Here is a 14,173-nt window from a genome sequence, read left to right as displayed (position 1 = left end):
AACTGACTTTTCTTTTGCCATGTCCCTTCAACAAACCTTTAGTCACCATCCATGTTTGAAAAGGCATTAGGTCTCTTGGCTGCTGGGAGCCCAGAAAAGGGGTTTTTGACTGCAGGTTTTCAACAGAAGAGCCGAAGCACGTGTTCTTCATCCTCAAATGCCCCTCTGTCATCAGGGCTGGAGTGAAGCGTCCCAAGGCACCCAGTTCAAGTTGTTCCTCCAGAGAGCTGCTCACTGGGATCAGAGTCCAGGTTCATGTCAAGTGTTGCTCAAACCATTGTTTACTCCCACAGTGGGAAGGCATTTGGAAGAGTGGTTTTTTGTAGGGCATCTCAGAGCACACGTTGCTCTCAGTCTTTATACCCAGAAATGTGAGGGAAGGTTAAGCCTCGCACCTAGAGCAGCACCTAGAAGTTCTCCCCCAGACATTCTGTCCTTACAGAAAACAGTATTTTTTGGGCTACCACATCACAGTTCATGCTTCTTGTTTCTTGTAAGCAATTATGTGACAGCTGCTGGGTCGGGCACTAAAAATTGCCCACCCTGTGCTGCCTGCCCCAGAGAGTCTGCCCTGGCCAGCATTTCTTTAAAAGCTCACTGCAGAGTTTTATGTTTCTGAGAAAAGACACTATTCTTAGCTACAGACACGTGGAAGAATGCAGGGAAAAGAGATTCCAGATGCGCTGGCCGCTGGCCGTGAGGGCCCTCTTCATGAGTAATGCGGGAGGAGCGAAGGGGATCAGCTGTGTGAATGCCATTCCTTGCCCCAAGAGCAATTGTCTCATCCTCACAAGTCCCCCAAAAGCAGCAAACAGAGGCTCGTAGGCTGTTGTCTGTGTCCCTGTAAAACCTGCACTATCCTTGTGTGAAGGCTGCAGGTTGTCATGGCAAGCAGATCTCCCTTGCACTGATCCCTGCTGTCAGTGACGGGCATCACTGATACACTTGGAAATGACAAGGACCAAGGCTGTCACCTGCCACCAAGGCAAGGTTGTTCTGTCTGCCCTGGACTGACGAGTAGCTGTGCATCGGGAGCAGGCGGCTTTTCAACCTTCCTTATCTTTTGCTTCCCTGCGCAGCTGTCGTGCAGCTGCTTTAATTGCCCAGCAATAACAGCGCTTGACCACTGGTATCTTGAGATCATGTTTGTGGCCAGAAAAGTTGTTTATGATTGCTTTAGAGAAAGTTCTGCTAGTAATTTAGTAGATGAAAAAAAATAAATCTTCTGCTCTACATAGTAAATATTTTGACATATGACAGTATGAATATACTTTCCTCAGCATAAACAGTAACAGGGGTATTTCCAAAAAAGAAAGCCACAAAACTGAATTTAAATTCTTTGCGTTACCACTGATAAGTCAGAAAAACTGTAGCCCCAATCCTGCAGTTTGTCGTGGATGGGAAGAAGGATCTGCACGTGCCGTTACTGCTGGTTGCTCAGCACCTGCAGTATTAATGAGGCTGCTGACTGAGACACAGCCACAGCCAAGCCCATAAGCCTCTGCTTGAATCTGCCCCTGGCTCTTGGGTTGATATTCCTGGAGAGGGTGATGCTGATGTCTGTGTGTCTTATTGAGTAGAAGACAATGCTCTTGTTCCCTTAAAACTCAGTCAAGTGTGAACAGATTAGTTTCCATAAGAGCAAACGAGGCAAGGTCCAGCAACTTCTGCCATTTCTGTAGGAGGGTGCACACTCAGTAAATAATCACCATTTATTGCCATTTATATTTTGTCCATGTTTTGCATTTTAAAAGTAGATATTGTCCAGCTATAGTTGGACATGAAAATCCCAAAATACATCAAGCATGCTCTTTTATCTGCCTGCAGCGAAGCTGTTTTGTCACACATGCCAAAGGTATTTGTAGAGCCCGTTAAATACGGATTTTTTTACTCGCTGGTGACATCTGGTGAACTTGGGGTCTCACCTCATGACTGCTGGATGAAGTAGCCTTGTTTGGTTTGTGTCTGGCTTAAGAAAACAGTTACTTGAAAGAGGGTCTTCTTGTTTATCTAGGAGTGTCTGCCTCATTTGGAGAAAGAAAAACCAGCCACCCTGCATTGTCCTGGAGGATGTCAGCACTGTCCTCTAGCCATGCTCTGCTGTGTTGGTGTGAAGAGCCCTACAAGCATGTATCTTTACTGTCAAAGATGCAGGAGATGTTCAAGGAGTTCTCAAATCCTTTAAAGTGGCCTTCAAAAACACTCTCCTCCCCTTGTCAAACATCAAATACAAGATAGTGTCATTAAAGTCTGGGCCTCACAAGTAAGAAGGGGGTTGCTGGTTATCCTAACGATGAATTGTGTGGGACGAGCACATCTCGGTGTGCAGCTGCCGGAGAGGGCAGAAGATGGTCTTCACTTCGCCTCGGGTGTATAGGCACACAGCATAACTACTCATTTCCTTGCAGCAGTGCTAATAGAAAGGGTCATTCAGTAGAACTCACTTCTCTCCTGTGTCTACTGTAGGGCGTGCTGGAGAGCTTTCTGGGCACAGCAGTCACCGGAGCGATATTTTGCCTTTTTGCTGGTCAGCCACTCACAATTTTGAGCAGCACGGGACCTGTCCTTGTCTTTGAACGGCTTCTCTTCAATTTCAGCAAGTAAGTACAAGGGTGGAGGAGGGAGGAGGGGAGGAATGTCTCACACTAATGAAATACTAGCTAGGGAATGAGATGGCTAGCAGTGGGGAAGGAGGGGATTTAGTGCATGAAATGAAACATGGCTTTATTCCTTGTTGAGATGGCAGTGCAATCACATTGGGGATTTTCACAGGCACGCGTGTCCCAGAGCACTGCCCGGTGTGTGAGTGCCTTGGGGCCTCTTGGAAATTCTTGGCCAAGTCTGTCCCCACCAAGGAGTTTGCACTAGTTACAGGCAGTGTGCTGTTGCTGCATGTGTTTCCCTGGCTGCTGTGTATTTCCCATAGAAGCAAAGAAAGGAAGCCAGCTCTTGGTGATTTCACTAACAAAATCCTGCAGGCCTCAAGGTTACCAAAAATTTGTCCTTAAATCAGTACTCATTTAAAATAGTTGCTATTAGAAAAGCAAAACTACCTCTGATAGAAATAGCTGCCTATCTCTGTCTGTCCCCAGAGTTCCTCGCTGGAGCTCTGCTGCATTAAATGCTCTGGGGGTTGTTTTTCCTTTTAACTGGTATGAAGAGCTTCTGCTCCCTCCCCAGCGTGTTAATGCTGGTGCAGTGATGATAGCTGACAGCCAGAGTTAAGGGGAGCCCATTTGGTTAGGTGTTCTCATTGACTGTTCCCACATCTGCAGTGCTGGCAAAATATAATGAGAATCCCTAAAGGAATCGGCATATTGATTGTACATGTATACTCACCAGTGATTGCACGTGCAATTGCACATGCTGTTCATGGATGATTTTGTGCCTATTCGTGGATGATTTTACATGCCTATTCATGGATGATTTTACATGTAGGACTACTGATACTTTGGATGGTGTTTTGCAAGATCATTTTTGGTTTTCCAGAAAACGCCCTGAATCACTTGTAGCCCTCCCTTCTCCCATCAGGGAGTGCTCACAGCATTGCAAGTTGTGAAAGACTTGTGTTTCAGGACACAAAATGGAGAGCTTCTGGAGTTCAGGCATTACTAGGTTTTCTTTCAAAACCAGTCACCTGCGATGTGGAACAGGTCTTTGGCTGTCAGTGGTTATCTTTAGAAAAGGTCTATTGAATTGTTAAGCTGAACATGGCTGCAGGTTGTAATAAGGCAGGAGACATGGTATATGGTTGCTTAATTGTGTCTCCTTCCTCATTATGTTTAATATCTGTGGGTAGATACTCAGAATGAATTGAGAGCATAATAACCATGCCTTTCCTGTGAATAGCCTGCATGTTGGAGAAGTCTTTTGAGGTACAGAGCTTCTGCGACGGCGGGCAGTTATTACATTTACACGTGATCCCACATACACAGTGATACACTGGATTCTCTTGGAGCGAGATAATTTCATTTGGTTACTTAACTCCCTTGATAATACTTGAGGCAGTGTGAGCCGTGTCTGTGAAACCAGTGCAGGGCAGGATGAAAAGGGCAGGGTCCGATTCTCCACCTGCGTTGTCAAAGTTGGTGTTATTTTACAATACTGTTGGGTTTGAAGCCTGAATGGCTTTGCAGCATTCTCTGACTGCTGTTAGCCAGGGAGGAGTTCATCTTGGAGTCAAGGATGCCGGGAAGAGACAACATGCACCTTCAAATGCAATGCAGTGCCCTCCTGCTTGACCCTGGGACTGCTGCTCTGCTCGGCGCCAGCTGCTCAGTCCTGCCGAAGAGGGACAGAGGAGATGGACTTCAAGCTTGTCTCTTCTCTGCGTTGGAGCGTAGGCAGGGAGGGATGGAGGCTAGAAAAGATGGGCAGAAAATTAGCCTAGCCCAGGGAGGGAAATGGGAAACTGCCGACTGGTGAGAGCTCTGCAGCAGGGCAAGAGGGGGGCACCATTCTTCTCTTTCTTTGATTGGAATAAATGAATAGGATCAGGAATAGACGTGCTATAGCTGTTTGCATCTGGCGGGCAGGTCAAAGCCCAGGCGCAGCACGTGGAAGGGAAAAGGCAAGATGGAAAAACACTTTGTACGCTTTTGGGAGGGAGAAAGTGGTTATTTTTAACCCAAGGAGGGGGTGGTGGTTATAAAAGCTTTTGTCCTGACAATGTGCTGGAGCAGAATGGCAGGATTTTTTCGAGGGAGTCTTTCTCACAAGGAAATTGGAATCAAGCACTGTGATTTTTCAATAATACATTTGTGGTTGTTCATATTCACAACATGCTGTTCCCTGCTGGGAGCAAAATTAGAAAGACTTCCCATCTACTGATTCATTTAAAGTTTGACTCTGTGTGCGTGTGTGTATGTGTATGGAGAGATATCTAAAAAAGCCTCGTGTACCCAGCTGTGCATCTAGCTTTGGGTGCCTGCAGGGGTGACGTTGGCCGCGTTGCCAGTAGAGTGGGTCAATGCTGCAGGACACCCTGGGTCAACTCACATGCTGGCTGGTGAGCTTTGCTCCCGTGCAGAGTATCTCTGATGCCCGCTGTGAAATGAGTCTGGGTTTCCGAGCTGGAAGCAGCGGGAAGCAGGGCACCAGGCTCCCCAGGAAAGCAGGACCCCAGCCCTTCTGCCTTCCAGCTGCAAACACGGACTGTTGGGAAAGTTTCCCTTCCAGAGACCTCGGAAAGAAAATTAATCATGGCAAAAGTACTTAGCCTGTTGTATTGTGTATGTGAAATGTCCTGTACTTTTTCATTTGCTCTGTGAGCTTCAGAAATGCTGAAGGACTCAGAGGGGTAAACAAGAAATGTAGTTTAAAACCTTTTGAAGTTCTTCAATGGTGTACAGTCAGGGTGCCATCTGGACTTTTGCCAGCCACTTTCTCCATACTCGGTCAGATGGATGGCAGCTCCTGCTCGCCGAGGCACTGACTCCGGATATTTTAGAGAGCTGTCACTGGGGTCTTTTATTATAATCCCTGACCCCACCCCCACCTCTACCCCCCGCCCTTCTCTTTTTCTAAGTCATCACTTTGTTTTTAATTTGCTTCTTACCCCTCTTCCAGGTCAAGATTCTCAGTGTCAGAAGGCTGCAGCCCTCCCTGAGATGTTTAGCTACAATAAGGAGAAGGCTTTGCAGAGGCTGGGTTTGAAGGCAGATGCCCAACCCCGAGCCTACCTGACATCCAACCCAGGATCCTTACAGAAACACTCGCCACTGCCCAGCAGCAAGCCTTTAACTGGCACGCTGCCTGGCCTGCAGCCTTTTCTCCCGTTTTATAATCACAAGGCTGTAGTTCCCCCTGTTGAGGTGCTCTTTTGTTCCTTACTCCGCAGTTTTATACCACGTTCTAGAAAGTGGCCCTCGAGCCCTGCTGCTGGCCAGGATTTCTGCTGGTGGTGGGCTGCTTGGGGTGCACCGTGCAGGTTCGCTGCAAAGTTCGCCTCCTGTGGGTGAATGCTGACAAAGGGTAGAGGTGTGTGACAGCATGCTGTGTCTCCCGGGAAATCATGTGTAAAACCAGGTACATGGGAGATGCAAAGACATTTTTCACTATTACTACACAAGGTTTGAGAAAGTCCATCTGCAGTGGGGACTTGAATAATTGGTGGGACCAGCCTCTGAAGGCAGCCAGGTTTGGCAGGTTGCAAGCATGCGACCAAGTGTTTTGCTACTGAGCTAAAACCACCCTGGTACTGGGAGCGAAGCCTTCTCCGAGGCATGCACGGTTCTCTGGAGCAGCCTGTCATCTCGCTGCAAACAGGCATGGAGGGTTGTGCTGCAGGGCAGTCCAGCGATCTCCTGCTCCCTTGTGCCCTGGAGAGGGACTTGCAGATGCTTTTCTGCTATTATGTTTTAGAGCTGTGGGTGGTTAATCTGGTGTAGCCTGCATTCCTGAGGCATCCTGAAGACAGCTTTTGCTGCTTTTTGTTTAAAGGCAGGCTTGTGGGGAGAGACGTTGTTTTTCTTACAACACTTGATGTAGTTGGGGGAAGGAAGGGATAAATGCCTGGGCTCTGTCCCCTTCCCCAGAGCTTTCCCATGCTATTGGAGACTTTGTTCTGAGACTTTCCACAGGAACTGCCCTTCCTCCTCTGTCCTTCAACACTGCAGGGCTCCTGGCTTCCGGGGATAACCAGCTGACTGGGGCTGCCAGCCCCACTGCCTCCCGGTGCCTTCCCCAGAGTAGGCAATAACCTCCCTGGCAGGTCCTTATCTGCTCTAGTGTTTGCTTTTCGCATTTGTTTGGTCCTAAAAACCTGCCTTTGGACTCTGCGCCATCAGGGCGCAGCAGCCTTGAGCAACAAATAAGGGTCAAACAAACTTCCCAGGAAGGGATGATGTGGTTTGCTCCATCGTTTGTAGCCTGCCATGTCCTGGCGCCAGGGTTTGTTGTCTTCTGCTTTGTACTTCTTGCTCTTCTCCTCCTCCTGATATTTTGATTTCTACAGGTAGTTCAAGGGCCTGGGAGGTAGAAGTGTAGGCTCTGGAGTGTGAAGCTTGGCAGGAGGTGGTTTTCTGAGGGAGATTTGTAAACTGTGGTTACATCTTCAGCTGGTGGAAAGCTGTTGGCGTCAAGCTGCTCTGGCCTGGACAGCTGGATGTTTGGGCCTTTACAGCTCTGTGAACGCTTGCCAAGGGAGGATTTTTACTGGGAAGCCTAGAAAGAGCTTGAATTCACTGGTAGCATTTATTAGTCAAGATGTAAGCAAGACTGATCACTTTTGCATGCTTTTCTGCCACCTTGGCTGTTAAACTGCACCACATACATGGAGTTGGCTGGCTGGAAACAGACAGCGTAGCTCTTAGGAACACTCTCATTGAGTCTAAATGAGCAACAGGTCTCAGGGGCTGTGCGTTCACCACTTCTCACTGGAAGTCACCATCCTGTGTGGATTCATCTAACCCCGATTATTTTCCCTTCCTGCCATCCCTGTCTTGTTGCAGAGACAATGATTTTGACTACCTGGAGTTCCGTCTCTGGATCGGCCTTTGGTCAGCCTTCCAGTGTCTCATTCTTGTCGCTACTGATGCCAGCTTCCTGGTCAAGTACTTCACCCGCTTCACTGAAGAAGGTTTTTCCTCCCTTATTAGCTTCATCTTCATTTATGATGCTTTCAAGAAGATGATCAAGCTGGCAGATCATTACCCGATCAACTCTGAGTTCAAGGTGGACTATATCACGCATTACTCTTGTGCCTGTGAACCATTAGATCCAGGTAAGAGCATGTTTAACTAGCTCTCCAGTTCACAGATCGGAGATTGCATTGGCTCTGTCTCTTTATTGTGCTGCAGTCCAGATAATTCTTCTTTCATACTTCTTTACCAGTTGTCTTCAGATAACCTATCTTTGCCTTATTTTGAAGCTGAGGGGTGGATTTCACCCTGCGTGCCAAGTGGAATGTCTTCATAGCCAGCCTTCCTGGGACTGCTCATGTGAGCATTGTTACCAGTGGAGAAGCTGTCTCTGTACACACCTCCTTGCATCCCTGTGGCTGTTAATTCTGAATGACACGCGTCTGAGAAGTCTGTGAAGGGGCAGAAGTGGTGGCCAGGTCACTGCCATGGTGCTCAGGTCATGCCTGTATCTGCTGTGCCATTTGCTCAAGTGCAGGAGCTGGATTTCTTCAGGCTGTTACCCAAACACAGGTGGTTTTCCACCTCATGGCTGCGTGTATGAGTGGAAAAGAGCAAAATTTCCTCCCTAGAGTGGAAGTATATCCAACAGTTCAGCCTATCACTAGATGGTGGGCTGCAAGGCAGGTACAGCCAGCATACATACAGATCCGGCAACACAACCAGGAGTAAAAGGTTACAAAACTGAAATACAAACAGAAGTATGTTGGCTCATACCATTAGGGAAGCTGTGACCACTCCTAGGATCCTTCAAACAATGAGGAGTGAGTAAGAAACTTGGTTTGTGCTTAAAGTAAACTTCAGGTTACCTCGACAATATCAAACAGGCAAAGCTTCCAGCTGCTGCTTGCTGCCTCTGTGCAAAAGGTGTCGGGAAGTGGATCCCTCAGAGCTGTGTGCTTAGGTGAGTTGCTAAACGTAGGATCTCTGCAAGCACTCAGATGTTGCTGTAGTTCTGCTTCCAGCTGAACTGCAGGGTGTTTTCTTCTTTGAAGTTAGGACAATGGGGAATGGTCAGTGCCAAATGGAAAGTCTCCACTTCCCATGGAAACACCTACGGCACAAACCCAGTGCCCAGGGTAGACACGATGGTACAGTGGGAATGAGCAGAGGAAAAGGAGCATGTGGCAGGAACTCGTGTGTTATTTCCCAAGAGATCTGTGCCTGGAAGGACAATGCTGGTCTTTACCCTTGTAAGCAAGCAGGGGCAGGATCAGCATGCAGGGTCTGATAAAGTTCACAAACCCTTGCTGCCACGGTTCTTTTCATCTTATTTGCCTTCTCGACAGATGTTTATTTCAGAGGGTAAAGATGACCTTAGCATCATCGTCTCCAGATGCTTCTCCCTTCGTTTTTCAAGCAGCACTGAATAAACCTCGAATAAGAGGAGTGGCCAGGTGGTACTCGAGGCGCTGACAGCCATCTGTCCAAGTGACCCTCTGGGACTCGGCTCCAGCCACACCAAGCTCTCCTGCACTGATCTGCCTGAGTCTGTGGCACCTCAGGCACAAAGGCCAGCACTTCAGAAGCTGCTGAAGCTGCCAGAGATTGGAAACAACAAATTGTGTGAGAACGGAGCCGCTAACAGAGCGATCCCATATTTAAAATCAATCCAGGACAAGCTGGAAAAATAATGTGTGGCTGTTGTGTGTAAAGCAGCAAGTGCTGGGGTTATGGGGTTGGCAGGGCAGGTGGCACTAGCTGCGTCCTTTGGCTGTTCTCATCCCTTGCTTGGTGCTGTGTCCTTCCACAGTGGGTTTGATATACAGAAGCAAGGAATTTTCCAGAGGAATGAGTGGCCTGTTAAATAGCTGCTAGGATGTCAGTCGTGACACTGACAGCATGGCCTTTCACAGGTCTGAAAGGTGGTGAGATGTACCGCTGTATAGCTGTGTCTCTGCATAAACCCAGGCAGCAAACCCGTAAGCAAATGACAGAACAGATTTCATTCCTGCTCCTTAATTAAATAGGTTTCCACATCAGCTTCCCATCACAGCTACAGAGGAGATTTTCTCTCTTATCACACAACAGTAAATCAGCAGTAAAGTAGTGAGCAACAGCTGGGGAAGAGGCTAAGCCGAACGCTTTTGCAAAGTGGCTGCGCAGCTCCTCTGGTTCACTTGTTTGTAAAGGTAGTGCCTTGCTCTGCATACATGGTTACAGCCATGCCACGGGATCAGTCTGTAGTATTTTGCTTGCTAAACGTAAGCGGCCTTATTCCTCATGTCCTGCATTTTCTTAAAGCCCTGTATAAGGTAGCAAAGTAGAGGTGGAGTATCATCCCTGCATTGCCGGGATATTTGCTAGCTGCTCAGCACAGTGTCGCTGACCGGGGGGGGGTGGGGGGGGGGGGGGGGGTGGGGGGGGGGGGGGTGGGGGTGGGGGGGTGGCGGGCCTTGGAGACAGGAGGAGTTGTGCACCCACAGCCAGGTGGGCTCTTTGTCCTTCGGGATGAATGCCCCGAGGATGGCACAGCATAAGATAAGCGAGGAGATCAAAACTTAACCCAGAGCAAGCTGCAATCCCGGCAGTGTAGTGAAAGTCATTAAAACAAAGCTCAGGGCTGTAAGGTCTGGCCGGCAGCAGGTTTTGTAAGCAGGCACCGAGAGAGCGTTAGAGCATCAATTAGCCTTTGTGCTAATGTTTCCTTCCTGAAAGTTTGCGAGCTTCCTCTCATGCATCAGGAAATGGAATAAAAATGCAGATGGCACATGAGCAAAAAGGGATGCCTGGTTCCAGGAGAGAAGGTGTAATGCAGTAGCAGATGCTTTCTTCCCGGTGATTTTCCTCTCGTGCAGATATCTGCTGCTGCTGCTGGGGTATTGTAAGCTGTGGGTGATGAGCTGTCAGGGGTCGTGCTGGAGAGGGAGGCATATTTATCTGCTTTTTTCCAAGGTAAATGCAGGCAAAGCTTTATTGGTCGCTGTCACGCCATAGGTGAAGCTGACTTTTCTTCCCCTATACTCTGATGCAGGCATTTTACTGTTGGTTTTAATCTCTGCGTCATTAAGATCTGGCCCCAGAGTTTTTGCAGCAGCCCTTAGCTTGCACTGCTGACTTTCTGCAGGAGGTTCTGCTCTCAGAAAGCTGGGGAGCAGCGTCTCGCCACCCCTACCACGCTTTCCACAGGACCTTAAGATAATGTCTTTGAAATCACCAACAGGATTTCTGTGTGCCCTGGCAATAATTACTTCGTGTGTCCCGCGGGGACCTCCCTTTGATCCTTGCGCCTCCAGCCTGTGTCTCTGAGCAAACACGCACCGTTTCATAACATGGGTCAAGAAGTTCAAAGGCAAAACCAGCAGCCCAACACACTCCAGCCACTTTCAGGAGCAATAGCATCCATGTAACAACTCTTTAGCCAAAAGCAAAGTGTCGGGACGGTGTGCGTGAATGCTGAGGGGGCTCAACAGCTGCAGCGCGGGGACTGGGGATCTAGAAGATCATGGCTTGCTGCTCTCTGTGCTGTGCAATTTTGAGTACTGACGTGACAGTGTGAAGACCCTTGTTGAACTGGCTGCCTTGCATGCTTCTGCTCAGGGGGGACAAGCTGCTCCATCCAAAATGCCTTGTACCTCGTCTGTCAAGCCTACCAAGAAGGTTTGGATGTAATTGAAAATGCTGGAAAAAGAGCATTAAGCACTTTAAGAGAAACATTTATTATCTCTTCTCAGACTTGACATCTCAAGAAAAGGACTGCATCACTTTACAGGCTCAGCTTCGTCCTGGCAGCGTGGCTTGCAGCTTGGCACGGTTTTTTGCACTCGGGCGTTGCCCTCAGGGTTAAGGAGCAGGATGTCCTACTCCTTTAGACCCCAGTGTGATTCCAGTAGCGTAAAAGACAAATGCACTTACTCATTCTCCAGCTAAACAAATGGGAGCTATGCAATATTGTAATACAACTTAAATATTCTTATCAGACATAAAAGTACATGCAAAACTAAATAAAACATGAGGCTATAGTTGCCAAGCCTATTTGCAGGAAGGATTGTATTTCTGAATGAAATTTCAAACAAATGATTACTAAAGCCATAAAAACAAAAGGAAAATGTGTATCATCACATCACAGTGAATGCTGCCCCTTTTTTCAAAGAAATGATCTGTATCCTATTGAATGCTGCCCCTTTTTTCAAAGAAATGATCTGTATCCTATTGATTTCAATTGATCATTATATTTTTTAAAAAAATTTCAAAAACTGTGTTTGTGCTGTATTCCAAAATGCATTTTGCTTTTCCGGATATCTTTGGGGTTGTGCACTAATTTAAAATTAATAATTAGGAATGTTCTGTGCATGTTTATTTTAATCCAGAAATCATTAGAAAAATATTCCAAAGCCATGAAATATTAAACTGTCTATTTTACTATTATTTTTTTTACAGTGAACTCCAAAAAAACACCCAGTTAGGTTTGAATTCTGTTTCACTTAGCCTTTTGTTTCCATTTTTAAGTGATTAATGATTGATGCTTTTGAGTCCCTATGAAACAATACTTTTGACTCGCTTTTCTTGAGCAAAGAGATTGCAAACAGGTTGACAGAGTTAACAAATGATTTAATAATTGAAATTTGCTTTCCTTCCTAGCTGCTTCAGCACCATGCTCATGGTATTCTTTTTTCTTTCTTCTCTGGCAGTTAATAGCTCGTTATTTAATGGGACAACGGTGCTGTCAGCCGATGAGCTGTTCTATTCCTCTACAGAGATGGTAAGTGCCCTTTGTGAGGGCAAGGATTATGTGGTCTTTGAAGTCTCTAAGTGCCATGCATTTTCTGCCATGCCAATAGATCAGGAATTGATTGCCTGAAGAAAACCCGCATGCTGACAGTCCCTTTTTTTTGGCATGCTCACTTGATCCCCCAGGGATTTCTCATAGTACTGTATACAGAATAATGCATGCACAATTTGATAATATTAGTTATTTCCTAATAGCAGCCACTTTCTTGCAGTCTGATCTCTGTCTGTTGGCAGGATTCAAGTCGTTCTCCCAGGGCAGTAGCCAGATCCTTGTGTCCAGGGCCATAATGGTAGGAGTGTTGCGGCCACCCTTTCCTTTGGAAGGTCCTGTTTCCATCCCGTTCTTTGGCTTTTTGTAGCTACCCCTGGCTTTTCACTCTGGTGGTGAGCTCTGGACAATGAGGAGAAAGAAATGGAGCTTGGTGGGGTCAGATACATCTGTGTTTGAGGCAGGGGAAGTAAGTTGAGACACAGAATAACAAGTTTCTGCTGAAGAATGCAGGTCCTACCTGTCTGCGTGCCTTTTCATGTGGTGGCCACTCTTGTGCAGCATCAAGTGGCTCAGCAGAAAGGGAATGCTTTCTGAGCTGGGCATGCTGTCTTCGGGTGCTAGGATGTGAACCCGAAGGCAAGAGCACCACCCAAGGTCCCCCAAGGGGCTTGGTCACAGGATAAAGACACAGACAGAGAAGTGAGGTCTCCTGATGGCCAGGCTGCACCTTGCATGCCATTTACTGCTCCTTGCCTTCTCCCCTGCCCCACCTCCATCAGCCAGCTGCCATCCCTGAGCATCTGAGCTGGCTGCCTCTGGAAGGGCTGGAAGTTACAGCCTCCTTGTTCAGCTGCCAGCCACAGAAAATAATGCTTGGAGAAGGGATGAGCAGCCCCTGGCTCCGATATGATGCCAGCCATCAGGAGAAGGGCACCGTTGCCGTTTGTGTTTGGTTAACAAGAACTGCTCTTCTCGGGGTTTGCGGGTCTGGCATTTGATTGTCAGTCTCAGGATAGGGGAGGCATGCCTAATAGGAAGGCAAAGGACTGAACTGAGGCAGGGAGACATGAAAACAACCAACAACTTGGGTTTCCAGGCTGTCCTTTCCTGGAACAGTCATCTCGGCATCTTAGCCCTCTTCCCCCAACACCCTACTTTGCAACACCCTTCCTGCAGTGCGGTGGGGCTGGAGGGGACTCCACCAGTCCTGACTCTGTCTCTTTGCCTGATTTTGGAAAGAGCCGTGGGGGGGCATGCTCTCCCTCTGGAATGCTCTGCCTTAGCACTGATCCTAGCTAGGGGAGCCAGCCTGGGATGCAGAACTCTCTTGCCAAGCCCCTTTTTGGATGCCTTAGAGTTTCAAAGCAAAACAAATGTCTGGGGACATGTGACAAGGATTTTGGGAATGGGAAGAGCCATCCCAGTACAAATCCTGCCAGGCAGTAGGCAGAGGGATGAAGAAAGATCACATTGTGGGGTCCCCCAAAGAAGAGAGATCCCTTCTTTCTGTTCTCTGGTACCCCAAGTGGTAATCTTACCTATTGAAGCCTCTCCAGTGCTTATTTCTGTAGACATAAAATGGCAAAATGTAAAAGATGCCCCCAAAGACTTGGTTTTTGGTTTATCTCCCTGCCTTGAAAGCCACGTTCACTCTCTGCCCTCTGTTGCCATCCTGAAGTTAGCCGTCAGGGCGGATCTGCAGAAATCCAGGGACAGCACTGCTTGACGGTGCTGAGAGAGCAAATGTGGCAGCACCTTGCCAAAGAACAGCACAGAGGTGAGGAGGTGGTTGTTGGTTTTTCTCTCACCA

General features: G+C 47.7%; 1 protein-coding gene across 1 annotated transcript in view; it reads left to right on the top strand.

Moving 5' to 3' along the window:
* The window catches only part of SLC4A4 (solute carrier family 4 member 4), a 163,748-nt gene that overhangs the window by 123,674 nt on the left and 25,901 nt on the right, over positions 1-14,173 (top strand). The window contains 3 exon segments of the mRNA XM_037392274.1: positions 2,467-2,600; positions 7,452-7,723; positions 12,272-12,342. Coding sequence (XP_037248171.1) covers positions 2,467-2,600; positions 7,452-7,723; positions 12,272-12,342 — 477 coding nt within the window.

The sequence above is a fragment of the Falco rusticolus genome, chromosome 1 (assembly GCF_015220075.1).
Source record: "Falco rusticolus isolate bFalRus1 chromosome 1, bFalRus1.pri, whole genome shotgun sequence".
Classification (NCBI taxonomy): Eukaryota; Metazoa; Chordata; class Aves; order Falconiformes; family Falconidae; genus Falco; species Falco rusticolus.
The sequence above is the reverse complement of the archived record's forward strand: the minus strand, read 5'-3'. Positions and strand labels throughout refer to the sequence as shown.